The sequence below is a fragment of the Xenopus laevis genome, chromosome 4S (genome assembly GCF_017654675.1).
Source record: "Xenopus laevis strain J_2021 chromosome 4S, Xenopus_laevis_v10.1, whole genome shotgun sequence".
In the NCBI taxonomy this organism is placed as follows: Eukaryota; Metazoa; Chordata; class Amphibia; order Anura; family Pipidae; genus Xenopus; species Xenopus laevis.
In genome coordinates, this window is record NC_054378.1 from 100,374,120 (window position 1) to 100,400,495 (window position 26,376).

The 26,376-nt window shown below is 38.1% G+C and overlaps 1 protein-coding gene across 5 annotated transcripts; it reads left to right on the top strand.

The window, feature by feature from the left end:
- dnal4.S (dynein axonemal light chain 4 S homeolog) lies at window positions 1-14,769 on the top strand. Of its 5 annotated transcripts, none has more exons than XM_018259652.2 (5): window positions 226-416; window positions 805-863; window positions 4,348-4,550; window positions 7,064-7,147; window positions 12,183-13,324. In XM_018259652.2, exons 3-5 carry the CDS (start codon window positions 4,479-4,481, stop codon window positions 12,345-12,347), a joined length of 321 nt encoding a protein of 106 aa, XP_018115141.1. In that variant the 5' UTR covers window positions 226-416; window positions 805-863; window positions 4,348-4,478; the 3' UTR covers window positions 12,348-13,324.
- The last annotated feature ends 11,607 nt before the right edge of the window (window positions 14,770-26,376 follow it).

Sequence of the window (26,376 nt, forward strand, 5' to 3'; positions counted from 1 at the left end):
TGGTCGTTCTGTAGACTTTATTTCACTTTGAATTCACACTCTCGTTACGATTTAGGGAGACCCAGAAGTGACGTAGGCTCAAACATCTGTATATAAATTATTTATTTAGCTATAAATAAAAAGAAAACAATCGGAATGTCGTCAGGCACTACAGTAGCCAGCTACCGCAGTCTCGTCTCCTTGGCAACCGATGTGTAATCAGTAAGTGCGTCAAGGGGAAGGTCAGCAAAATCCACCAAACGTTGGCGGGTTTTGAAACGAGGGGGTGGAGCGCAGAGCTCGGTGGCTTCTCTTCCGGGTTTGGTAGCGGTTGCCAGGGGAGGCCTGGCCCGCTGCATAGCAACGAAAGCGGAGGGACGCTGTTGTGACTCACAGAGACATGAAACCGGCCGGCGGCTCCGGTAACTCAGTGTGGGGTAGGTGTGAGACACGGGCACAGGGTTGAAGTACAAAAGGGAGGAAAACACGAGAGGAGAAGAAAGAACTGAGACAAAAAGTGGACAGGGTTTGTATAGCAAGTGCTGGAGGGGAAGAAAGGGCAGAGGAGGGAACAAGAAGTACTGAGAGTGGACTGGGCAGCCAGGAGACAGACCAGGAATAATGCTGTGATACAGTCTGTGCCAAGTGCATTCTTTAAAGGAATTTACATATAAACTCGAGGGAGATTGTTCCTATATTCTTGGAGCAATTTACACAATGAATTGCAACCAGTGCTGTGTTCCTTTTAATTCCTTGTGGGCCATGCCCCTAATAATCTTCCTTTGTGCGTTGTTATTCATTTCTCATACTGTATTCTTTCCTTAGTCTACGTCTGCTAAACACTGGTCCAGATTGCTTTATTCAAGGGTCGCTGCTGCCATGAGGTGAGTTGAGAAACTCTGCAGGTTACCATGGGTGACAAAAGGCCTCTCCTGGTAACTTAAAGGAGAATTCAACTGTTTTCCATAAAAAAAACCTACACCCCCTCCCTCCTCCCCTCAGCCTAGCTGCCCCCCGGGGGAAATGCCCCTAACTGTATACTTACCCCTCGGCGCAGATTCAGGCATCGGAGTTCACCTCCGCCATCTACCAGGTCTTTGGTAAGCTGAGCGGGAGTCCGGCAAATCGGCTCATGCACAGTTAGAGCAATTTGCTGGTTTGCGACAACTGTGCATGCGCCGAAATGGACGAAAATTGCTGAAGCGCCGGAAGAAGACACGAAGACCCGGGAAGATGGATGCGGGGAACAGCGTTGTCTGAATTCAGTGTCGGACTGGCCAACCAGGATACCAGGAAAAGTCCCGGTGGGCTAAACATTTGGATTATTTCATGACCATTCCATATTTCTATGTGAACAAAGAGGCTAAATAGATGGAATAATGAGTTATAGTATGTAAAGAAAAGAGAATACGAGAATAGAGGTTGAGTGAGGAGAGGAAGAAAATAATACTTGGAGTGGACCCCTGGTCTAAAGGTTTTTGGTGGGCCCCTGGTGTCCCAGACCAACACTGCCTGAATCTGCACAGAGGGGTAAGTATAAAGTTGGGGCATTTCCCCAGGGGGGCAGCTAGGCTGGGGGAGAGGAGGGGGGTCTACGTGGGGTGGGGGTAGGGTTTTTTGGAAAACAGTTGAATTCTCCTTTAAAGAGCCAAAATCCTGATTTTGTAAATCAGAATTTTGGCTCTGTTCATGCAGAGAGAGCAATTGCACTCCCCTAGACCCACTCCGGTTGTTAAGAAACGTAAGTGTGAGGGGGGGGGCGGGTGTGAGGGGGGGGCAGCATCTAAAAGACCACCGCAGGCTCTGAAAAGCCCAGGTACGTCCCTGGCTTTATTATTCAGCCAAGTCCTGATATGGTATTGTTAGTCCTAGTACCAACTGCTCCTGTGACATCACTTATAATGCCATGGGAAAAGCAACAGTGAAAATTGTTCTCACACCTTATGAAAAGCATGTGTACAATGACATTTTCACTCCATAATTTATACACGTACCCCTATATGTAATAAAAGGCACTAAGTTTGCCCAGGAGCAGTAACCCATAACAACCAATAAGATATTTGCTTTTAAATAGGTGAATGCTACCTGCTGATTGGTTGCTATGGGTTACTGCACCTGGGCAAGCTTAGTGCCATTTATTACATAACCCAAGTAGAGAGGAATAGAGCATCTGCATTTACCCATAGAAGTATTTAATCAATTATCCAGAATGCTTGGGACCTAGGGTATGCTGCATGTTTTTTTGTAATGTGAATCAGGATGCCTTAAGGGAAAAGCATTCTGTCCTTTCTGACATTAACTTTTTGGGGAAAAAAGTGAATAAACATTATCTGAACATTCAAAAAAAAAAAAAAAAAGCCTAGACAGCTACAAGTTAAATGAACAGTAACATGAAAAAATAAAAGTGTTTTAAAGTAATGAAAATATCAGGTACTTTAGCCCTCCGCTGATAAAACTGATCTGTTTGCTTCAGAAACACTACTATAGTTCATATAAACAAGCTACTGTGTAGTAATGGCTGAAATTAAAAAAAAGTCTATATGGCACAGGTTAAATAGTGGATTACAGATAACATCATTATGTTCTACAGAGCTTATCTGCTGTGTAACCTGAGCCTTTTCTCCTTTGAATGGCTGCCCCCATTGCTACACAGCAACTTATTTATATAAACAATAGTAGTGTTTCTGAAGCAAACACCGCAGTTTTACCAGTGCAGGGCAGCACTGCAATATTTTAATTTAATTATTACTTCAAAACACTTGTTTTTTATGTTACTGTTCCTTTAATCGGCTTTAATCTGTTTAAAGGCTCGTTTATATTTTGGAACAAAACCATTGCATAGATATCCACTCCATTATAAGAGCATGGACAACATAGAAGGTTTTAGATGGCTCACACTTGAACACAGGTGATAGTTATACTGCCTATAGAACACATGCACAGATATTTTGTGCAACTTTTACATAGAAAATGTGTGTAACGTATGTAGCATAGTGGGTAGCCTTTGCAGTGCTGAATCAAGCATCTTCACTAACCGGCGAAAATTCGCCAGCGCTGGCTTCTTGCACATCGCAACACTTCCCGGGGTGTAAATTCGCCTGGACAACGCTAATTCACGAAGATCCAAAGTTGTGCACAGGCTACCGAACGCTGGCGAAATTATGCTCAGCGGTCGAAAGTTACGCTAGCGTTGGCTACTTGGCTATTGGTCGCTATGGGTAACTGTACTGTGTGCAGTTTCAGGGCCAGAACTAGGGGTAGGCAGAAGAGGCATATGCTCTTTATTCATACATGATGGGGTGAGTGTCCGGTCAGGTTGTCTAAGTCGCCTAACTGGCGAATGAACGGAGGGGTTTTTTTATATTCATTTAAAGTGATATGCCTCACATTCTTAAAGGTTTCTGTATCCCTTATTTTCTGCTGTGGTTTATTCTCTTTGAAAACATTTCAGTCTAGCGGTTGCCCTGGTGATAGTAAGCAGGAGTGTTTTTCTGTAATGTTTAGTCTTCCATTGTTTGGAGGGAAAATAAATTAAGCGGCACAGAGGTTCATACTTCAAGCAGCAAACGTGCCTACCTACCGATGCTTTTCTGCATTACATTGTTCATATAATTCCATTCTGAAACATGTTTAAATGTTTCATGTCAAGATCAAAGCACCTCTTGTGCTTAAAGGGGAACTATCGCATAAATGAAAATTAAATATAAGCTTCCTCATGCTGAAGTAAGAAACTTTCTAAATACAATCAATTAAAAATTCTACATTGTTTCTTAAATAATCAAGTTCATATTCACTATTCCTCTCTCAGCATCTGTTTCTCTTCATTCTGTCCTCATGCAGCAGTTGGGTGTCCGATGAATGATCCAATATATCTTATAGGGGGGCTTCCTTTCCTAGCAGATATATTAGAGCTCACTCAACTGATTCCAGTACAAACAAAATGTAACAAAATATCTGCCTTTTGCACAAATTCTGCATGTAGAGAGACGCTTTCTGGTCATTTTAATAGAATGAGCTTTAATACATCTTCTAGGTAAAAGGAGCTCCCTATAAGATATGTTGGGTCATTCATCTGACACCCAACTCCTGAAAGAAGACAGAATGAGAAGAAACAGATGCTGAGAGAGGAATAGTGAAGAAAAACTTGATTATTTCAGAAACCGTACAGAATATTTAATCAATTATATTTAGAAAGTTTCTTATTTCAGTATGCTGAAGCTAATATTAAACTTTCATGATAGTTCCCCTTTAACTAATATACAGTTTGGAGCTACTAGAAACTGTCATTGTCATTGAGAAAGGCATAATGAGCCATAGTGTCTAGTTGTTTTATTGTGATGTCATGTTAAATCATCTATATCTCCTCAGGTATGTAATCTGGCCTGCCACCGCTTACCCTTCAGTATCTACCTTCAAAATATAGTTTACACTACTTTGTGCATGTGCAATATAACATACCTAAGTATACAGTAACCACTGGGAGCTGACAAGGAATCCCTATGGCAGATCCTGGCGAAAGCAAGAAAGATGAGGCAGACTACAAGAGGATGCACAGCTTTCCTTTAATTCGGGTAACCTTTTCCTTTTCCCTTTCAAATGTAGCTCTCATGTCAAAAAGGAATAAACTGGGTTAATACCTTCATGACCATGCTGGCCCATTAATCTGTTGCATTATTTTGAAAATCATTGTGTACTAAGTGCAGTATAAATTATTGTAGGGGTTGATTCCGCTAATAATTGCAGGTTAAGGTTGGCAGGCTTAAATTATATATTTACATGGTCATTTCAGTGAAGATTTGCAGCCTTTCTTATTGTAGTGTAGGTGTTATTTTCAATTAGTGTGTTATATTCTGCTGAAAACTTCATGCACTTTGAGATCTACAGATCTATACATAGCATCCCAGCATGTTGCTGTTGATGCAGTTTTGCTACATTTTATTTTACTTTAATGACCAATGGAAAAAGTGCCATGGTGAAAGTTTTATCTTAACGTTTGCAAAAACATTGTACAAAGTACAGTAGAACCCCAATTTTACATTTTTCAGGGGAACAGGAATAAATTATGAAAAATCAGGGAAATGTGTTAAAGTTACTTTTTCTTCAAGTACTGAAAGGATTTAAGCACAGGAATCAGTTTTACTTTGAGATACAATATTTATTGTGTTAATAACAAGGGTTAAACATTGCAGTGTTAATGTTACACTATGAGGGGCCTGTGCAAGACTCTCTGTCAGTCACATACACAACCTAAAGCAATAAGTGATTGGTGCAGGACTGTATAAGGGGCAGACTAATTGGAATTGACCATTTACAGGCAGAACCATGGCAACATATACATCTGTTAATATTTTAAACCTCAATTTCACAAATATTAACATTCATAGAGGGAAAAAATCTGTTTTTGGGAATATCAGGACAAAATGTGGATGTAAAATCCTGGAAAACATTACTTAAAATCAGGGGAATGCACCCATTGAAATGCATTATAAATTGGTGGGACCACAAATAAAAAATGTAAAATGTGGGGAAACTTAAAATCAGGGGACTTAAAATCGAGGTTTCACTGTACATGGTTACATAGTATCCAAGGATGAAAAATACAGATACATCAAATAAAACCTACTGGACTGCTACTTGATCCAGAAGAATGGGGAAAAAAACTTATCTGAAACCTCTCTAAACTGCATCTGAGGATGAATTTTTTTTTTATGATTCAAGAGGATAGTTAGACCAGTCCCTGGATCAGCTCTGTAATTGCAGTAACTTTGTTCTTGCTTTCAAAGACAGCATTCAATCCCTTTCTGACTCTGTTTTACAGTTTCACCGCTCTCATTGTAAAGATCCCTTATATCTCCTTAAAGAGAAAATATACACCCTTTTGACATGCACTCATTTAGTTGGGCTTATGTAGAAAAGGTACATATACAGTATCTGAATTGCCAGATATAAATATATTTTTTAAAGGAGACGTATAGGATAAATGAAAAAAACCCTAATTTTATGCTGACCTCTTGTCACTCCATTGTAAAGTGATAAAGTATTGGACTGGAAATCTATCTGCTTACCATAGTGGGTGTCTGATGCACAGATTCTCAGCAAAGCGGAGGGATTTCAAGTCCCAGAATACACTCAATAGAATTCAATACTAAAAAAAAAATGGGGAGGGGTTGTATTACAGTGAGATCCTGGGGGGGAGAACTGACAAACATACAGACCAAATATCATGGATTCCTTTTAAGCTGTGGAATCGGGAATGTATGTAAAAAATAAAATACTATTATTTCTAAAAGTTCCGTTAGTGTAGGCTTTTCTGCATAAGCCCCACTAATTATGCTCACGCAAAATGAGGGGGTCTTGCTATTGCTTTATAAAGGGGAAGAATGACCCTTTCCTCTTATCAATCTATACCCCTTTTAAAACACAATACCTTCCTAACTTTTTATTGCTGACTAGTCCTGCCTGTTACAGCTCAGGTTATCCACAAATACCTCATCAAATTTCAGACACTTGCTGTATCCATAGCAATCATATTGGTTTATGTATACTGATTCATGTTGTGGTATTTCAGGAAAAAAATTGCATACATGTACACATTGTACTTTAAAATAGTACACTTTAAAAAAAAAAAACAAAAAAAAAAACGGTTGTAAAATGAATGTAGGGGTAGGAGGTGCTCATGCGAATTGCTAACATGGAATTGCCGTTGGGGAAACATATGCTGCACAAAGTTTCTTGTCGAGAAAATTTCGGGCCATCCCACATATGTTTCCAACGAGAAAATGCAATTCAGTGAGGAAACCTCTATTGGAGTAACTGATTTATAACTGATTTAGGATGTTTTTTGTCCTCTAATTGAATTTCATCCATATGTTTTCACATGATGAACCATAAAATAATTTGTCATTGATTTGAATATGGCCCATAGTTTATTTTATATTGCACCTGTAGTACTCCAGCAGACCTACGGGGCAGTTCCTTCTATAAGCACTCTTCTGCTTACTGCTTCTTGGATGTCAGGATTTGCAGAATTGTCATGTTGGAACATTACTTAGAACTAATGACATCATATATGTTGATTTTTCAGCACACAGATATGCCAGAAGAAATGCGTGTAGAAACAATGGAGCTATGTGTTACAGCCTGTGAAAAATTTGCAAGTAATAATGAGGTACAGTGTCTATTGTTGAGATTGTCATAGATCAGTATGTCATTATGGATTAAGTAATATTTCAAAAATGAATTTGGCAAATGCAAAATATCAAATTAACACTACCATAGTTTGGCATTAAAATAAGCACTTGAAGGCCTATCGACTCAAGTTCATTAAATAGGCCTCGTGCTGAACACACTTTTTAACCTATTGTTTTAATGAAGAAGTATCTGTGTTTTGTTATTTCTTTTACGAAACACGGTAAAGCCTAAAACAAAACGTATTTCAAATTCCTATAGTGCTTTTGAGCAACTGTAAGTAGAAGAGAAGGTAGTCAACAGTTCACAAAAGCAGCCTGAAAATAGGGGGAAAAGGAAGGTTTTAATTTAATTTTTTTTTAATTTAATTTTTTTTTTTTAAATTCTTATCTCTTAACAAATTTTTGATTTCAGCAAGGTAAAAGGGAGGTAGTAAAAGTAAAAAAATACTCTGATTAATAATAGAAAACAAAATATGTTACTTTCTTAATTAAAAGAAAACGGTAGAATACATTTTCAAGCAAGTCATTTTATCTGGGTTTCTGTTGAGGAAAGGGTTATATAGGTGCATAGTGCCTATTTAATTGCATTAAATTGCATGAACAGTTTTTTTGCTGAATCCCAGCATTTTGCAGGATTTGGCTTGGCCTAACGAAATCGGAACTTTTAGAGGCCCGTTTATCAAAGGTCGAGTTTTCGAATTCATGTAAATTTATTTTAACTCTAATAAATTTGAATATACAAGTTGACTGGGAGGTTATTTAAGAAAAAATTTGAATGTCTAATATTCAATCGAATGGTTCGAGCCAAAAATTCAAATCGTATTTGAATCATACAAATAGAGTTTTTCTCTTAATAAAAAAACAAAAACTCGAATGTCAGGAAGGCTATTAACATCTCCAAATGGCTCAACGACCTCTGCCATTAATTTGTACATGAACTCTGCAAGTTTTGGTGGTGAATATTCAAACTGTTTCCATGGTTGAGGTGTGATAAATCTCACATTCAAATTTACATTCAATCTGGGGATTAAAATTTGGAAAAAAAAAATAAATCGCTACCAAAATTCACTATTCAACACTTAATAAATCTGCCCCTAAATATCATGTGACTTTAAAAAGCTGGACAATTGAATGTTAATGGAATTTTGCACTAATATGAATGTAAAAATTGGGATAAAAATTAAAAAATCCACATGCTGTATCATTATTTGTCAAGTGTTTGGAGGAATTACAAAATGTGTAGCTTTGGTGTCTCCCTACTTAACAAACATAAAATGAAGGTATGTCTGAGACTTAATAAATAAAGCGGGTATTTATGGCCATGGTCCAAAGGAGTGGATACCTAACCTATGTATGCCTCTATTGTTCCATTCGTTTGGACAGATAGTCCGGACAATTGGGGCAGCAGAAAGTAAAGGAGTTCCTCGTCGCTCTCCTCTAGATATGATGTATGCACAGATTCGATTTTTAAACATACAGTACACGATCCTCGAATGGCCTGATAACCGGATATAGGTCAAATGAGCGGGCTACTGAACAATTACCAAAAATCACAGGAAAAATACTTTTTTACAATATTATAGGTATGTGTATGGCCAGTTTTAATGAAATTTGTTGCTAGTTAGTTTATGGGAGATACTTAATATGATGCAACACTAATCTGATGATCTCTTTAACTCTTAGGGAAATCCTAACCCCTTGCTAACTGCCAGTCTCTGGTCTGCTTATTTATGGGGATGAAAAGTCTCAGGAGAAAATATAAGTATTATTATTTATTTATAAACATGCATAATGTTCATCCCTGAGCGCTTCTGCATCTTTAAGAAAATTAAGCTTTAAAACCTTATTTTTCTCTGCCTCTAGCCCCTGCACATACGCACTCCATTGAGTAGGGCATATCATTGACAGAAAAACAATATGATAATTGGAAGCACTGCAGAAGTTGTCACACCACTGATCTGGGCTGCAGAACATTTCTCCATCCCTTCAAAGCTCAGTGCGCTGACATGAGAGCAGGGGGATGGCAACCTATGCAGGAGACTGACTGCAAAATCTTCCTGTGTTGGAAATTAACCAAGTGATCATTGCTTTTAAAAGCCTATTTTTCCCAAAACTATTCATGTAAAAGAAAATTAAAGTCAACTGTAAATGCAAAATGCAGCATCTTTTTTTATTTCTACTTATGAGACTTTAGGAATCTTTCTTAACGTCTAAATGAGAGATCTATAAGGGAATCCAATGTGTCAGAAAGTAAGGAGTGCAATATGATGCTGTTTATTATTGTATTAATCCAGAGTCTGACATTAATTATGTGCGTATTGGTATCAGAGAGTACCAATGAGTAGTGTCAGAGCCAAACATGTCTGACAAACTTGTGAAACTGTTTGCCCCTGAATGCTTTGTGACACCACTTGCCCTTTAAAGTGGACCTGTCACCCAGACATAAAAAATTAAACATGAAACCAAAATTATTTTTATTAAAACACCCATAACCATAAACTTGTCTAAAAGTCTCCGCTGTCGATCATATTACCTGCTCCTCCTCTATAACCTCAGATATAGAGGATGGTGCAGGCAATTACTTTCACTTTCCATTCAGCACTTCTAGATTTCACTGCCCTCCTCACATTCCTCCTTCCCACCTTTCCATCTAATTGTGTAGCCAGTGCATGGACATGGGTATCAGGTCCCCCATTCTGGCACATAAGATTTTCGGATGATGCAGCACTTGCCTTATTAACAGCGCCTTCAAAATGATACCTGCCAGTCTGCTGTGATTGTGAATTCCAAGACTAAAAAAACACAAGATTTCAATAATTTTAGAGTAGTATAAGTGAAATGTATTTTGCTTGACTAACATCATAAAAAAGGTTTTGGAATTATTTCTTAAAGGATAACTTATCCCTAAAAATGAATATGGTTAAAAATGCCATATTTTATATACTTATTGCACCAGCCCAAAGTTTCAGCTTCTCAATAACAGCAATGATCCAGGACTTCAAACTTGTCACAGGGGGACACCATCTTGGAAAGTGTCTGTGACACTCACATGCTAAGTGGGCTCTGAGCAGCTGTTGAGAAGTTAAGCTTAGGGGTCGTCACAAATTATCAAGACGAAAATAAGGTTGGCCTGTAATATAAGCTGATGCTACAAGGCTGCTTTTTAAATTCTGATGCTAGTTGCACTGGTTTCTGTGCTGCCATATAGTAATTATCTGTATTAATTACTAATCAGCCTAATATTGTGACATATATATTCTATGTGATTTTGTACTGTATATTATGAGTCGGTCCCTAAGATTAGTAAGTGACAGCAGCACAGAGCATGTGCAGTGAATCAGCAGAAAAGAAGATGGGGAGCTACTGGGGCATATTTGGAGACACAGATCTTCCCTGCTAAAGGGCTGCTGTTGCCATGGGCTGGTACAGAAGCACAAAAAATAATGTACAATATTTCTACCCTACTTCTTTAGTTAAGCTTTAGTTCTCCGGTCCCCAAAAAAAAAAAGATTACCAAGGCCAATTTCAAGGCCCCTTGATTATCAGTCTTAACACTTTAACACCTGTACGGGGGGGGGGCTATGGAGGATGGGGTTTTCATTCGTTTGGGGGTTTAGTTCTCCACAAAATGGCCCCTGTCTTCTTGCTGTCATTGTGAATTCCAGGAATAAAGGAAACAATTTAAATACTTTATTTATTACAGTATAAGTTGAGCTTATTGTGCTTGACAAACCCAATAGAAAATAATTTTGCATTATTTCTTAGGGTGATAGGTCTCCTTTAAGACATATCTGTTATTTCTGGCACCAAACAAGAATATGAAACCAGTTTCGGTTTAGCAATTCCCGATCCTGTAAATTATGAGAGAAGGGGTAATTTAAGTGAACAAATCTTAACTTTCAAATTCGTGCTTTATAATTGCAAAACATTAGGCAAATATGGATTCTTTTTAAATTAAAAGAGGCAGAATGTAATTTCAAAACAAGGCCTAGTTACTGTATCGTGTTCATTTTAGTGAATATGTTTGTAGGTATATACAACCCTTTTAATAGAGCACTAAACAGACATATGCTGCAGATATCTGTTGTTGAAAGATAAACTCATAATGCTGGTAATGTAGCAATCCCACAGCTACATATTTTGCAAAGTTTATCATTTCTAAATAGTTGTGGATCCTTTTTGGTACTGTTATAAGATACTTCACTACTTAATGGGCTTCTGAATGGTTCTGCATAGCTACCATAGATGAAGAAAGATAGCCAGTGCACAGTATGCCTTTAAAAATAATTATTACAAAAAAATGTGGCACAATTTGGCAAAATATGTAAGCTCACTTGCCACGTCAAGGCCCCTCATTGTACGTGAGTCCTACATTATATTAGCATTCTAAGCATGTAGTGCATTTAAAATCAAGTCCCCAGCAAACAATGTGACCAGGTAGTAAGACCAACAGTGCACTTACCCTTAACTCAGAAGCTCTAGTGAGAAAACAGGGAGCTTTTAAGCCCCAGCCAATTAACATACACATGTAAATAATTCCCTGTTTTAAAGGCTGAATGGCAGCTATAGGCAGGGGTGTAACTACAGAGGAAGCAGACCCTGTGGCTGCAGGGGGCCCAGGAGGTACAGGGAACCCATGAAGCCGCAATAAAGAACAATTTCAATATATGTTGGTAGAACAGGACAACCTCTGGATATGTTGGGGGCCTTAAAAATATTTGCTGTGGGGCCCAATAACATCTAGTTACGCCACTGGCTATAGGCAATATTTGGCTACAATTTGTACACAAAACACAGAAAGAAATAGTCAGTGCTAACCCACGCTGAGGTGTTGACCAGCTGCTAGTAGCCCCATAGGCACTGGACTTTCTAAACACCTAATGCTTTATTGTCCATTTTTCCCATGGTGGCTTCTTATATGCATGTAAGCATAATGGTTTCTTATCATGAAATTGACTATACATGTTTTAATCTGTTTGATAATCTGCCTTGGGCATTCTTTCCACCTCACAGAGTGCAGCAAAGATGATTAAAGAGACAATGGACAAGAAGTTTGGCTCCTCCTGGCATGTGGTTATCGGAGAGGGGTTTGGATTTGAGATAACTCATGAAGTCAAGAACCTCCTTTACATGTTCTTTGGAGGCAGCCTGGCAATCTGTGTGTGGAAATGTTCATGATGGACCCTGATATAGGACAACAAATTTCAATTCCTCAGTTTTTCTCCTTCTACTCAGGATGTGCTGCTGCAAGGCCTTGCTCAGGAAAGAGTCATTGGCTGGGCTCATCATGACAATATCTCAATGTCATTTTGGGCTTATTGAGGTGACCAAGCTAAAATACTTTTTGGGAAAGAGTGTCTGCAACAGGTTGCATGTCACTCTGGCAGTTTACTGTAAAAGTTAAAGCTGTTGGTCATTAAATAATATACAAGCCCTTGCAATATATTGTTCGCTAAGATTTGCAAACAATCAGACATGCCAAACTGGTCAAAATCCAGCCGTTTATTCCCTTTTCTTATTCTCGACCCTCAGAAGCTTTTTTAAATCCAGTATAAATGTATGCACAGGGTTTTACCGTCCTTTTGGCACTGCAACTCTGGTCTCCCAAATAGCATTTTATTTCATCGACACTACTTCACTAGCTCTGTTTATATTTACCCTGTCACTTCCTTGGTACTGAGTTCCCCAGTTACATTACAATAGCTTTGTGGCTTAAACCCCTTTTACTCTCCTCTGTGCCATCTATTTTCTATAGTATATTTAAATATTCAAGCCATTTTTTTTTCTCTATTCTCTACTATATATACTGATTTGCTCCTTCATTCCCGTTGTTCTCTTTCTTTTACTCTCATATTCCAACACAGATACAGTTTTCTACTGCTCATTTTCTGCTCATCGTTTTGACGTAGTCCTACAGCATAGTTTATCCACGAGCCATAAATGATAGATCAGGAGTTTTAGGAAACCACAGAGAAGCCTGCCAACAACCAGCCCTCAATTTTTCTTGTTCAGTCGCAGAAACGTGAAGCCATGTTTCTAGGAAGGATTTTTATACTCTGTTGGGACATTAAGGAAGCTGTTTTTTATTTTAATTCTGGTTATAAAATGGTTTGCTCTAATTGTCATTAATAAAATTCCTTGGGTTTTTAAAAAAAGTAATATTTATACTCCTGTGGATTGGTCAGAAAATATGTGCTGAAATGTATGTGTTAAAAGGTATTGTAAGCAAGGGAGGGTTTAGGAAGCCTCTGGAAATACCCAGATCACTGTTGTATACATCTTTTAAAGATACCCTGTTGGAAAAGTAGAATTGCTCTCATGTTTATTAAGAACCCCAACACAATGTAAGGCTGGTTTATTATACATATCTGCAGTAATCTCAGTCATACCGAGTGCATGTGGTATAAATCAAATCAGACATGAAGATACAGTGGCATTTTCATGTTGAAGTGGAGCTAAGGTCATCCTGCTTCAGTGGAAGCCACATACAAGTGCCACTGTCCTTATCAATTCACTCACTCAAATATTAGTCCGGTTGTGTGAGCAAGCCCTATTATCATTTCATAAAATGCACATGTCTCTCAACTCTCTAAGTTCACTCAAATTAAGGGCTTGCCATTTCCAGGATATAATTTGCTTAACAAATAAATGTTTGAGAACTAGATATTTAGATTTAATTGCAGTTCTAGGGGCAGATTCACTAAGGGTTGAATTTCGAAGTTAAAAATACTTCGAAATTCGACCCTCGAATTGAAATCCTTCGACTTCGAATATCGAAGTCGAAGGATTTAGCGCTAAACGTTCGATCGAACGATCGAAGGATTTTTCGTTCGATCGAACGATTAAATCCTTCGAATCGAACGATTCGAAGGATTTTAATCAAACGATCGAATGAATATCCTTCGATCAAAAAAAGTTTAGCAAGCCTATGGGGACCTTCCCCATAGGCTAAAATTGACTTCGGTAGGTTTTATCTGCCGAAGTAGGGGGTCGAAGTTTTTTTTAAAGGGAAAGTACTTCGACTATCGAATGGTCGAATAGTCGAACGATTTTTACTTCGAATCGTTCGATTTCGTTCGAATTCGAACGAATTTAACCAATTCGATGGTCGAAGTACCCAAAAAATACTTCGAAATTCGAATTTTTTTCATTCGAATCCTTCACTCGAAGTTAGTGAATCTGCCCCCCTAGTGTTTAGATTTATGGAAATGGTTTTGTGCTGCTTTTAAAACAGGAGCCAACTGTACCAACAAAAAGAAAAGACTTTATAAATGCACCATGATTTTTAGAATGTTTCCCCCCTCGGATACATATTTTTGTGAAGAAGACTTAAACCATTTATACTGTACTTTTTCACTAGCTAAGAAAGATGTTCTATGTTCTATCTAGTTTTGCATCACTAAGAGGAAAAGAAATTCATATGGTCCGCAAAGAAAAAAGATTCTCTATATAACTATAAAAATGAAACAAGAAAATGAACCTTGCAGAAGAGATTTGTTCTATTGAAGGCAGTAAGGTTGTAGCAGATAGAAGAGAAGTGAAATTACTTTCTTGTAGAAGTGAGCTTGGCAACAGGTATCCTTCATGATGCATTGTCGTAACCTTGAGGCTTTAAGATAGACCAGGGCTGTCCTAGGTTTTATGTGTCCGTTTACTGGGTATATATGTTAACAAGCAGTGATATTGTATTTTTAAGTTCCAGACGGTAAAGATCTTTGAGGGCTGGTGTTTAACAGCCCTGTTGATACAAAGTAACAGTAGTCAGCCAGCTAAGCAAAGTAGTCCGAGAGATCAGCAGGGGGGCTAGAAACAATTAATAATCATGGAAAGTCTGCATATTTTTTAAATGATGTATATTGCAAAGTTTCTTGAAATTATCTTTACTTTTCAAAAAGCTTAAATTTGTTTTTGTGGAGTTCCCCTTTTAAGGCAGCTGTTAGAATTCATACAATTGTTGCTAATATTCCAACCAAATGTAACTTAATGTAGCAAATTGTAACAGTTTAGAACCTGAACTTAAATTACTGAGCTGCCAGTCTGAAACACCAGAGACACGAACATTAAAGAATTAAAGCTTAACTAAAGAAGTAGCTAGAAATTTTTTACATTACAGCCCAAGGCGAGCATAGCCCTTTAATAGTAAATATCTGTGTCTCCAAACATGCCCCAGTAGCTCCCCATCTTCTTTTCTGCTGATTCACTGCACATGCTCTGTGCTGCTGTCACTAACTGAGCTTAGGGACCCACTTACAATATACAGTACACATAGAATATAAATATTACAATATAAGGCTGAGTAGTAATGCAGATAACCAGTGCAATCAGAATTTCATAATCAGCATCAGCTTATAAATGTGCAATGACCCCTAAGGTTAGCTTTTCAACAGCTGCTCAGAGCCCACTGAACACTTGTCTGGTGACAGGTTTGAAGTCCCGGATCGTTGCTGCTATTATATGCCATATTCAATGTTAGGGTTTAGTTCTACTTTAAACTTCAGTTTTGGATAAATAAAAATGGAAAGCAATTGAAAAAAAAGTCTTTATTTCTGCTGAACAATCTGAAAACAACAGAACTAAAAAAAGTTTTGGCAGGTGAACAACCCCTTAAAATTTAAAAAGAGAGTATTACCAACAGGATTAAAAAACAATTGCTTACATCTGTCCTCAGTTATACAAGACTCTGACTTGGTCAAAGTGACCTAGATCTTCGTTTCCCTACTGTCTCTTATCTTGACTGAAATATTTGAAAATGGCACTGGTTCCAGGAAGGGTGTCAACATGACCTGGACACTGAACCAAACAAAGGAATCCCCTTACAAACAGATGCTTTTTAAGATGGAAGTGTAACACGCTGAATATGTGCTATATCAGTTGTTTAAATAACATTTTTCAGCTGCCTTCATTGCGTCTGTACCAATTTGCTACTTCCATTATAAATAGCAAACTACAAAACTGATTATACATGGCAAAGTTAGATGAGCTTCACCAATGTAATCATTATTTATTATAGAAACTGTCAAGAATGCTGACCCCAACTACAACTCCTGATGGAAGGGTTAGTTCATGCTGTCCACAAATGTAGAATAAGGGCAAGAAGTGCAGGATACCCTTTAAATTCATTAAGATCATAAATAAAAGTATCATTGCCCAGAGGGACCAGGTCTGACTATGCATCTGCACCTGGGTTCCTTTGAAATCCTATTGCCTTTGAATCCTATTGCCTGATAAATGGGTAATGTCATCCATGGGGGCAGCCATTCAAAGCTGAGAAAGGGCACAGGATACACAGCAGATAACAAATAAGTTCTGTAGTATACAATGGGATTCTTCAGAACTTATCTGTTATCTACTTTCTATCCTGTGCTTGAATGGCTGCCCATTTTTCACTGCAGTGCAACACTACATTATATCGCCATTCCATTTAAACACTTTAATTTTTTGGTGTTACTGTTTTTTTAAATGCTCTATTGGGAATTAACCACTCTTTGTAATCTATCTTTTAACCAGTTCTCTATCCAGGTAAAAGATGCTGAACCTATAGGCTGGTTCAATAGGTTTAGTATACACATTATGGCATTTCTAGGGTTTAGTTCTCCTTTAACTGACTAAATAAGAATTAAACTACTCTTAGCTGGATACAAAAGGCAATCTGTGCCAATGGGAGTGTTAATAAATTCTGACTTACTATAGTGTCCAAACTTTTGCACATGCCACACTTACTCTTTTCTTTGTTTTTATGATGTAAAGATCATGACATAAAATATAATTGTGCTTTAACAGACTGCAGCTGTTTGCTACTTTTCATTTACAAAAATGTACAGTCATTTATCTAGGGGAGCTCGAACCTTTGTTTTCAGCTGTATATGTATGTATAAAAGAGAAGATATTAGAATACATTTGCAAAGTATTCATTGGTTCCTGAATGATTCTTTTTAATACTCATATTAGCTCATGATGTCCTTTTGTTGGTGCCAAAAATGACCTGAGAGGAAAACTTGGCAGTAGTTACAATTATTGATTACCCTTTTTCTATTGAGAAATAGCTTTTGGAAACCCCAATGAAAAACCTGATAACTTTACTCATAATTTCTTTCTCTTAAAGTGGCCACGGGGCTTACTGTCTCGGCACTGGATGGGTTTTAAAATAAAAACAGGACCCTTTACATTTAATAGATTTACCACTTATGGATCCTTGTGATTTGGCCTCTGCTATCACATTGTCAAATTTTCCGTCGCCTGCAATTCTCTGTACAAAGGAGAAGGAAAGGCTTGGTGCACTTGGGGATGCTAAATGTTAGGCACCCCAAGTGAATGTATTGACTTACTTGACACCCCGGGCCAGTGTTCCTATCAGCAGAAAACTGCACCGGCCCGGGGTTATACCAGTGAGCACCGCAGAACGATCCTCATCCGACGTCTTCTTTTTTCAAATTTCCCTGGGCAAACGCATGTGCAGTTGAACGAAATAGCCAACTTTTTAGTTAAAGTTCTGCGTTTCGTTCTACCGAGCATACGCAGCCGCGAGAAGGAAAGAGGATGGAGGAAGAAGATCACTCCGTGGTGCTCACTGGAATAACCCTGGGTAGGTGCAGTTTTCTGCTGATAGGAGCACAGGCCCCAGGTAAGTCAGGTAAGTCAATACAATCACATTGGGTGCCTAACATTTGGCAACCCCAAGAGCACCAAGTCTTTCCTTCTCCTTTAAGTTGATGGTTCTGTCACTTCTCTGTCACTTTTGTATTACATTTTGCTTTTGACATATCTTTTTTCTGCTATCATCCCAAGGCCAAAGTCCATGTCAGAAAAGTTCCAGCTGTTAGGGCTCTGCAAGATTTCAGTGGCAGCAATAGTTCATCTCAGAGTTATTCAGGTCATGGAAACCAGATGAAGAAGGATATTCCTGTCAGACCCAGATATTCAAATGAAAAAACAAGAGGATACCAATGTTCAAAGATGGATTCTCTGCTCTAACACTCCCTCTACAATACACCCTTGCTGGTACTTAAGGAGGAGGATAAGCTATTTAGAGTTTACTCCAAGAAACGATTCATACTGAAAGACAGTAACAGTAGATGTGAGGAATGCTGAGATGCTTTGTAATTTGTATGTTTTGGACAATAATGGAAAGCTTTTTATTCAATGCATTACTGTAATGGGAAGCTTATTAACAGAAAAATAGTGCAGGGATGTATTCATGTCTGCCATGTAAGATGTGTCATTGGTAGTGATATGTGCAGGTATATATGTATATAGTTACAAAGTGCTGCTTGACTTTATAAGTGCAGGATTTATCTTCTTTATTGTTATAGCTATTGCAGGACATAGCTATGTAATATACATCATATCATGTGATCCAGAGCATGGAGAACCCTTACTACTGTCTCGGGCCCAGTCCAATCACCTCATCATACCTTTTAATTAAAGCAAATTAGAATTTTCATGGAAACATGTTCAAAGTTATAACCAAATGAATGAGACTTGTTCTCAACATACTTTTTGCCTACTGTTTTATTGGGAAATATATGCTTTTTTGTTATGCCTTGCCCTAAACAGAGGAAAGATTTACAGTAAAGTCACATTTTACTTCCTGTTTGTAAATTGTCACTCTGCTGAGAAGCCCTTTGTATAAACAACCCCCTCCTTTCCCCAAGCTACTGTCTGTTTTCAGATAAGCAGAGGTTCATTATACAGAGGGCTTCTCAGTGCACTGCTGATTTGTTTTGACTGTTCTTGTAACAACCAAAAGTAGACTAGGACAGTTTTAATAAAGGTATGGGAACTTTTATTCAGAATGCTCGAGACCTGGAGCTTTCAGGATAAGGGATCTTTCTAATTTGGATCTCCATATATTGTCTTCTTAAAAATCATGTAAACATTAAATAAACCCAATAGGATTGTTTTGTCTGTAATAAGGATTCATCTTATCTTAGTTGTGTTCAAGTGCAAGGTACTGTTTCTTTATTACAGAAAAAACAGAAACCGATTTTTAAAATTTGAATTATTTGATAAAAATCTATGGAAGACTGCGTTTCCATAATTCAGAGCTTTCTGGATAACAGGTTTCCAGATAACAGATCCCATGCCTGTATCAGATTTTGCCTGTTCAGTGCTACAAATGATAAAGACTATACATACTTACTAATTAAAAATATAGAACAAGGTATGTTCAGCATAAGCCATTTGTATTAAATTAAGGTTCACAAGAGGGTATATTGCCCCTTTAGAGTGAGCCAGCTAGCACTAACTGCAAGCACAGTGATCTTAATAGCTTCTGGAAGTCATATGCACTCAATTCACCAGAACATCCACAATAATTAGTTTGTTTGTGCCTCCTGCTGGAAACAATTGGTGTGCAATAAAGAAAAAACTGTAGAATATAACATTACCATCAGCATTAGAAACAAATAAATGTCCTTAAGGTAAAGTTAAAAGCAGATTATTGTAAAGCTCCTGTAACTATTTGGAGCAGACATGCTAATGATGTGACTCTAGGATTAGAAATACAAGTGAAAGGTTACATCTACTGAATAAATATGACTTTCCCAGTCCTTCATACTGCTCTTTAGCATTTACACTGTAAATGTCTTTGTAGATATAGAGATAGCACTGGGACATTGCAGTGAAATAGTAGATGCATACTACTTTTTTACTAAGTGAAAAATCTATGCATTTGTATTTCCTACAGGATCATCGCTGGTGTGAAGTTTGTCTTGCCGACAGAAGAAACGGCTGTGGACACATATCCCACCTGGCTCCTTTTATTCCCATCCTGCTGAAAGAACTCTCTACACAGCGCATCTTTAACTCAGGTACTTCCAACATTTGGCTTTCCTATTTGTCCCTAGTATCTCACACAGAGGGATAAATTCAGTTCAGTAAGAAAAAGTTAGATTATGGTTTATCAAGTGAAAACTCATGGACAAGATTCAATCCAAAGAGAAAAAACGTTTCACCAAATTCAGTTACATTTTTTTCTCCATAGACTTTTTCACATGATAAACAGTGAGATACGTTTTTCTGAATTGAATTGCATCTCAAATTGCATCTCGTCCATGAGTTTTCATGTGATAAACCTTTTTCTCATTGAATTGAATCTTGCCCAAAATATCGGCTTGACTGACAACGTTGGCTTTGTTTACGTAATGCAATTACAAGGAACCGACCCCCAAATTTTGGGCAGTGGTCTTTACCTGGAGATAATTAGTCCTCTAATTTACATTCAAAGGCACTTCTGTTATTTTACGGTTTTATTACAGAGGAGTAGGAGTTTCCAAATTAATGACATATCAACCAACGCATGAAGAAAAATAATAACTTTAATTTATGCCATTCATTAAGGGTTTAATAAATTTATTTCATTGCAGTTTACTAGATTCCCATTAAAGTAAATGAAAACCATTAAAATAAATGAAAAAAAAAAATCGGTTCTAATCACTTAAGTAATTACTTTTTTTTTTTAATTCTAAGATATTAAAAAAAATGTGTACTTTTATACTGCTGGTTGGATCTCGGATAAATCTCTTTAAAAACACCTTTAATGCTTAATTCTTTAATGTTAAAGTACAACAATAAGACACCGGTATGACCAAATGTAAATTTTTAAATAATAGTTGTTTTTACTCCTTTCAGTTCAAAAACCTGGTGGCACCCAGCTCAAGCTGCTTATATGTCATATGATATGTCACTCCGTGGTGCTCGCTGGAAGAATCCCCGGACTGGTGCAGTTTTCTCCTGATAGGCGCACCGGCCCGGGGTGTCAGGTAAGTATATACAATCACTTAGCACCACCAGGTAAATAAGAGCCTTTCCTTCTCCTTTATGGGGTAACATTTTAAATGCAGTAGGTTACTTGGTTTTGAGAGCAGTGTGTATCACTGCCCACATCTAAAAACAAATGATCTGTAAGGCTACAAACTTATTGTCATTGCAACTTTTCATTACTCATCTTTCAGGTCCATGCCTGTTCATATTCCAGTCTTTTATTCAAAACGGTGTATGGTTACTAGGATAATTAGGGCCCTAGCAACCAGACTGCTGAAATTGCAAACTGAAGAGCTGAATAAAAAGCCTAATAACTAAACCACCACAAATAATAAAAAATGAAAACCAATTGCAAATTGTCTCAGAATATCACTCTCTACTAAAATTTAACTCAAAGATGGACCATTTATGGTATGGTGATCCAAATCCCGAAAAACCCCAAGTCTCAAGCATTCCAGAAAATAATATATCCGATTCCTGGCCTGGATACTAATACATGTATTTCAAGATCATGTTAACGAGAAAAAGTACATTTACCACAAGGGGTTGGTGGGTCCAGGTGCACATTTAACATCTTAGATGCTCAATGGTGACGTAATCCATTCAGCATTTCTTTTATGAAATATTTCTACCAGTAGGCTTTATTTATAAATTCAATTAACTAGAAATCTACAGGGAATTTACACAACTAAATAACAAGAAGGCGTCCAAGAATATTGATGTTACAAATAATACCAGAACACACACCAGAAACAATACTTGAGGACAAGTGAAATCTACCCCTTGAAAGTTGTTAATTATATATTATTTTTTACATCCAAAGAAAGAATTTTAGCCAAAACAACTGGATTTTAGTGTTCTATTAGAGTTACAAAATAATGGACTTTTTTGTAGGGTTACTCATATTAGATGTGTAGGGTTACTCATAGGCAGATTTTCATTAAGGCTTGGGGAGGCTAAGCCTCCCCAAATCTGTTTGCCTAAAAAATTTAAAGAAAAAATCAAAATTCAAAGAAAGAAAATGAAAATCCTCTGACTGACCAATGTGTCTATTTGAGTTTGTCTGGGGGAGGGGCAGGGGGTGCTGCTGGGGATCAGGACCAAGAGACAAAGTAGCTGCTAATCCTCCACCTGCTGTGGGGATTATTCCATACTTACAAAAAATAAATACCATCAATGGTCAATGGCAGTTCCGTTGATCTAATCAGGTATGTGTTAGCTGAAACTAAAGCAAAGGTGTGATACAGTCGTTATGGTTCCATAGCGACCAGATCTCACTTTCATAACCTGTAATAGTTCAATGGAACCATTGTGATTGAATATTGGTGACTGTTTCCTTAAAGGGGTTGTTCATTTTCCAAAAACTTTTTTCAGTTTATTTTCAGATTGTTCACCATAAACAAAGTCTTTTTTCAATTGCTGTCCATCTTGTACTTTTTACTGTTTTCCCAAAATTGAAGTTTAAAGTTTATTGTTGGTGTCTGTGGGGTTTCAGTCTGGCAACTCAGCGATCCAGGAGCATCTGAACTGTTACAATTAGTTGATACAATTAGTTAAAACATTTCTTAGCAGTATATGAGGAATATTAGCAACTATTGTATCAATTCAATTCACCTTCCTCTGAATCAGCTAACAGATCAGTTCAGCTACTTTCACTAACACACAAATGTTGTGTTGATGGTTGAATGCAAGTTTTTTTCTCAACCTTATCTGCTATTATACTGTGTTACTTTGAAACTGCAGTAAAAATGCAGCTACTGTTGTTTGCAAGGGGACCAAAATATATCTGCATTATACTTTCTATGTATTCTCCTATAAATGACAATTAGCATATGTAAATGTATACCAATAAACATGCTTTAATGTTAAACAACCCAATCATTAGCCCTGATTTCCAGTAATGTGGATGAACTGAACTTTTCTATAATTTTGATAATAGCAGTGTTATGAATATTATTTTCAAAATAGTCTGGACTTCACCCATGTCAAGTGAAAAATGACTTTGTACTTAACCAGGCAGCCTGTGGGCCCATCAGCTCTTAAGTCAGCCCATGTATGGTACAGATTTCAGATTGTAGCGCATTGTTAGACAAAAATCCTCCCTGTGTGCACAGACAGGTGAACTACAACTTTTGCCAATGCTTATAATATGTACTGAATCAGCTGTTTCTCCTGCAGTGGAAAATCACTAGTGAAGAAAAAAAATTAACCTCCACCTATGGGGTTACTCATATTAGATGTGTAGGGTTTGCTGCTGCAGGAGGAAGCAGACACAAAGCCACCTCCTCTTCCCCGTGCTTCAATTATAGCAGGGGGGGTCATTTTCTAGACTAAAGAGCCCAGGTTCTAAGTTCCCTGGTAAATTGAAATCTGAGACAAGTGTCTCAGAAACGGCACTAAGCTAGGTCTTGGCTGAAGTGGCACTGGTGTTTGATGTGGGGACTGGGGAACTGGTAACGGAGGTGCAGAATATGGAGAATAACCATACAGAGCAGTCTGGGAACCTGTGGTTTGATAAGGTCCAAAACCATTTTTTTGCCTGATTTGTTCACCCATGTGCTAGGACAAATCTGGTTGATTTGACCTGGGCCAATGATTAGATCATTAGCCCATCAGATAAGGATCGAATCAGGATTTTAGAACCTGCGCATTATATATTTGGCCAAAGATCTATCGGGCAGGGAAACAGAAGGCACTGATTTATGGGCCAAATGAGGTCACTCTGGATGGACTGAGTTTCCAGCTTATATTGTTCTTTATATGGCTATCTTAAAGGAACAGTTCAGTGTGAAAATAAAAACTGTGTAAATAGGCTGTGCAAAATAAAAAATGTTTCTAATATAGTTGGGCAAAAATGTAATGTATAAAGGCTGAAGTGACTGGGTGTGTAACATAATAGACAGAACACTACTTCCTGCGTTTCAGCTCTCTTGGTTTCCATTGATTGGTTACCCTGGTTAACAGGCAGTAACCAATCAGAGACTTGAGGGGGGGGCACATATCTGTTGCTTTTGAATCTGAACTGAATGCTGAGGATTAATTGCAAACTCAATGAACAGTTATGTCCCATGTGGCCCCCCTTCAAGTCGCTGACTTAAGGTGGCCATAGACTCAAAGATCCGCTCGTTTGGCGACATCGCCAAACGAGCGGATCTTTCCCCGATATGCCACTAACGGCATGGCTATATCGGGGGTAATTCGAACGTTCGGCCGTACGGCTGAACAATCGAATTACGATGCGCCAAGGGACTCCGACGGGTCGGTCGGTTAAAAATCCAACCTTCCCGATCGATATCGTGGCCAGATATCGATCGGGAAGACCCGTCGGAAACCCCCATACATGGGCAGATAAGATGTCAAATCGGTCCAAACGACAGATATCGGCAGCTTTATCTGCCCGTGTATGGCCACCTTAACTCAGAGTTAGAAAGCTGAAAAGCAGGAAGTAGTGTTCTGGCTATTACGTTACACATCCAGTCACTCCAGCCTATATACATTACATTGTTGGCTGACTAATTATATTAGGAACATTTTTATGTTACTAAGTTTTTATTTTTACACTGAACAATTCCTTAAAGAGTTATTCTTTGGAACATGATTGCAATTATTTGTATGGTTATGTACCCCCAGTAGTTCCGCCACTGATCGCATTGTGTTCCTCTATAATATACAGCTTGCATCTTGTTGACCTATGTTAGGTTTTAGTAGATTGTTCATCACACTCTGACTTTGTACATAGTTTTAGTCTCCTTTCATGGCAAAACACCATTGTTTTTCACCCACTTAAGCTCCCTCTTTTCCTCATCAGAACATTTTTATGCAGATACAGTAATGCAGTTTCCATGGAGACATAAAATCTAGAGGTCTTGGGGGGCTTTCACTGAATTGAAGATTGGGAATATTTTGGGGTGCAGGGCAAAATGGGAACATTTCTGTATGTTATGCTCTGATGAGAATTATTATTCAGTAACTTTCTTTGTTCTTTTTACATTTTCAAAGGCCAGGAAAGGTAGCGCTAAATGACACGCCACATGAATCACCACTCTACAGAAACGTTTAGTAGGAAACTGTTTTACAAAAGAAAAGTAGAGCAAGACTACAATGATTAACTCAAAACTACAGATCTGGGGCCAAATGGAAAAGGGATTAGCTGCAAAAGTGAAAATGTTAATAATTAATCTTACTAACATCAAAAGGTTATTGGGGCTCTGCAAGCTGTAGTTCAATAGCAACTAGAGGGCACCCAACTGTACATCCTTGATTAATTCTGATTTTGTAGCAAACCTTCTGGTATAATCCATTTTCTTTTGTTCCCATTAATACCCCATTGTGTGAGAAGCATATGCCTAGTTAATGAATTACTCAGTTTTACATGTTTTTAAAGGGACTGTACATTCCAGATCGTCCATAAGAAAACACTATTTAATTGTGTATTAAAGTGATACTGACACTAAAAAACAACTTTTCAAAATATTAATGTACACAAAAAGTTACCTATAAGTCATGTTGCTTTTGTGAGTAATTGTTAATTGAACTTCCAAAACCTGATTGTTTTGCCAACCTGACTGTCCCTTCTCAACCTGTCAGTTAGAGTTTCTAATGCTAACAGACTACTGCTGCACAAATATGGCAGCCCCCTCATACAGGAACATGTGGGATCAGATAGGTAATAGCATGCAAAGACAATGTTATGATAGATGTAAAAAAGGGTTTAATTTGAGGTGGCACTGTCTCTTTAAGCTCCAGCCCACGTGGATCTTCTCACTTACCCCTCAGCTATCTTCTCTTGATTTCTTACCTGTAGCCAATAATACTTACTTCTATGGCGAATGTTCCTACTACTGTTGTCAATCTGGCCACAGGCGATCAGTGTAAGCCATTTAAAACCTATAAAACCCCCTACTCTGCACTGGCTCATTGCCCAATGTAGGTCTATTTCCAATAGTTTCTGGGTGTGATTCTCTGATCCTGACCGCTGCTTGTTTTTTTAATTTGCTGTATCACTGCCTGAACGACCCTTGACTGTTTAACCACTCTTCTGGATCCTGACTTGGTACCGTGTTACTGATTGGTTTTTACCCCAGCTTGTAATCCTGACTAAGCTCCTAGTTCCTGATTCACTCTCTGTTCCCCATCTTTCCTGTATACGTTACATTTCCCTTGCCTGCCCAGAACTTCCCCCTTGGTCCACTCACTTTATGACCTGGTGGCATCCGAGTAGCAGAGGGCTCCTCCCGAAGCGGAAGGTGTTTCTTAGAGGCAAAAGCGTGAGCCGAGACTGGGACCTTGGGGTTTTTTCTGAGTTTTGGAATACCATACATGACAGTCAAAGCCATGGTTGCATGGGTTTGTGTGGTGCTTTAAATCTTTTACCTGTTTAGTACCAAAGTGGTATTATGCAAATAGCCCTTTTCTATCTGGCACTCAAGGAAACCTACAGGGCCAA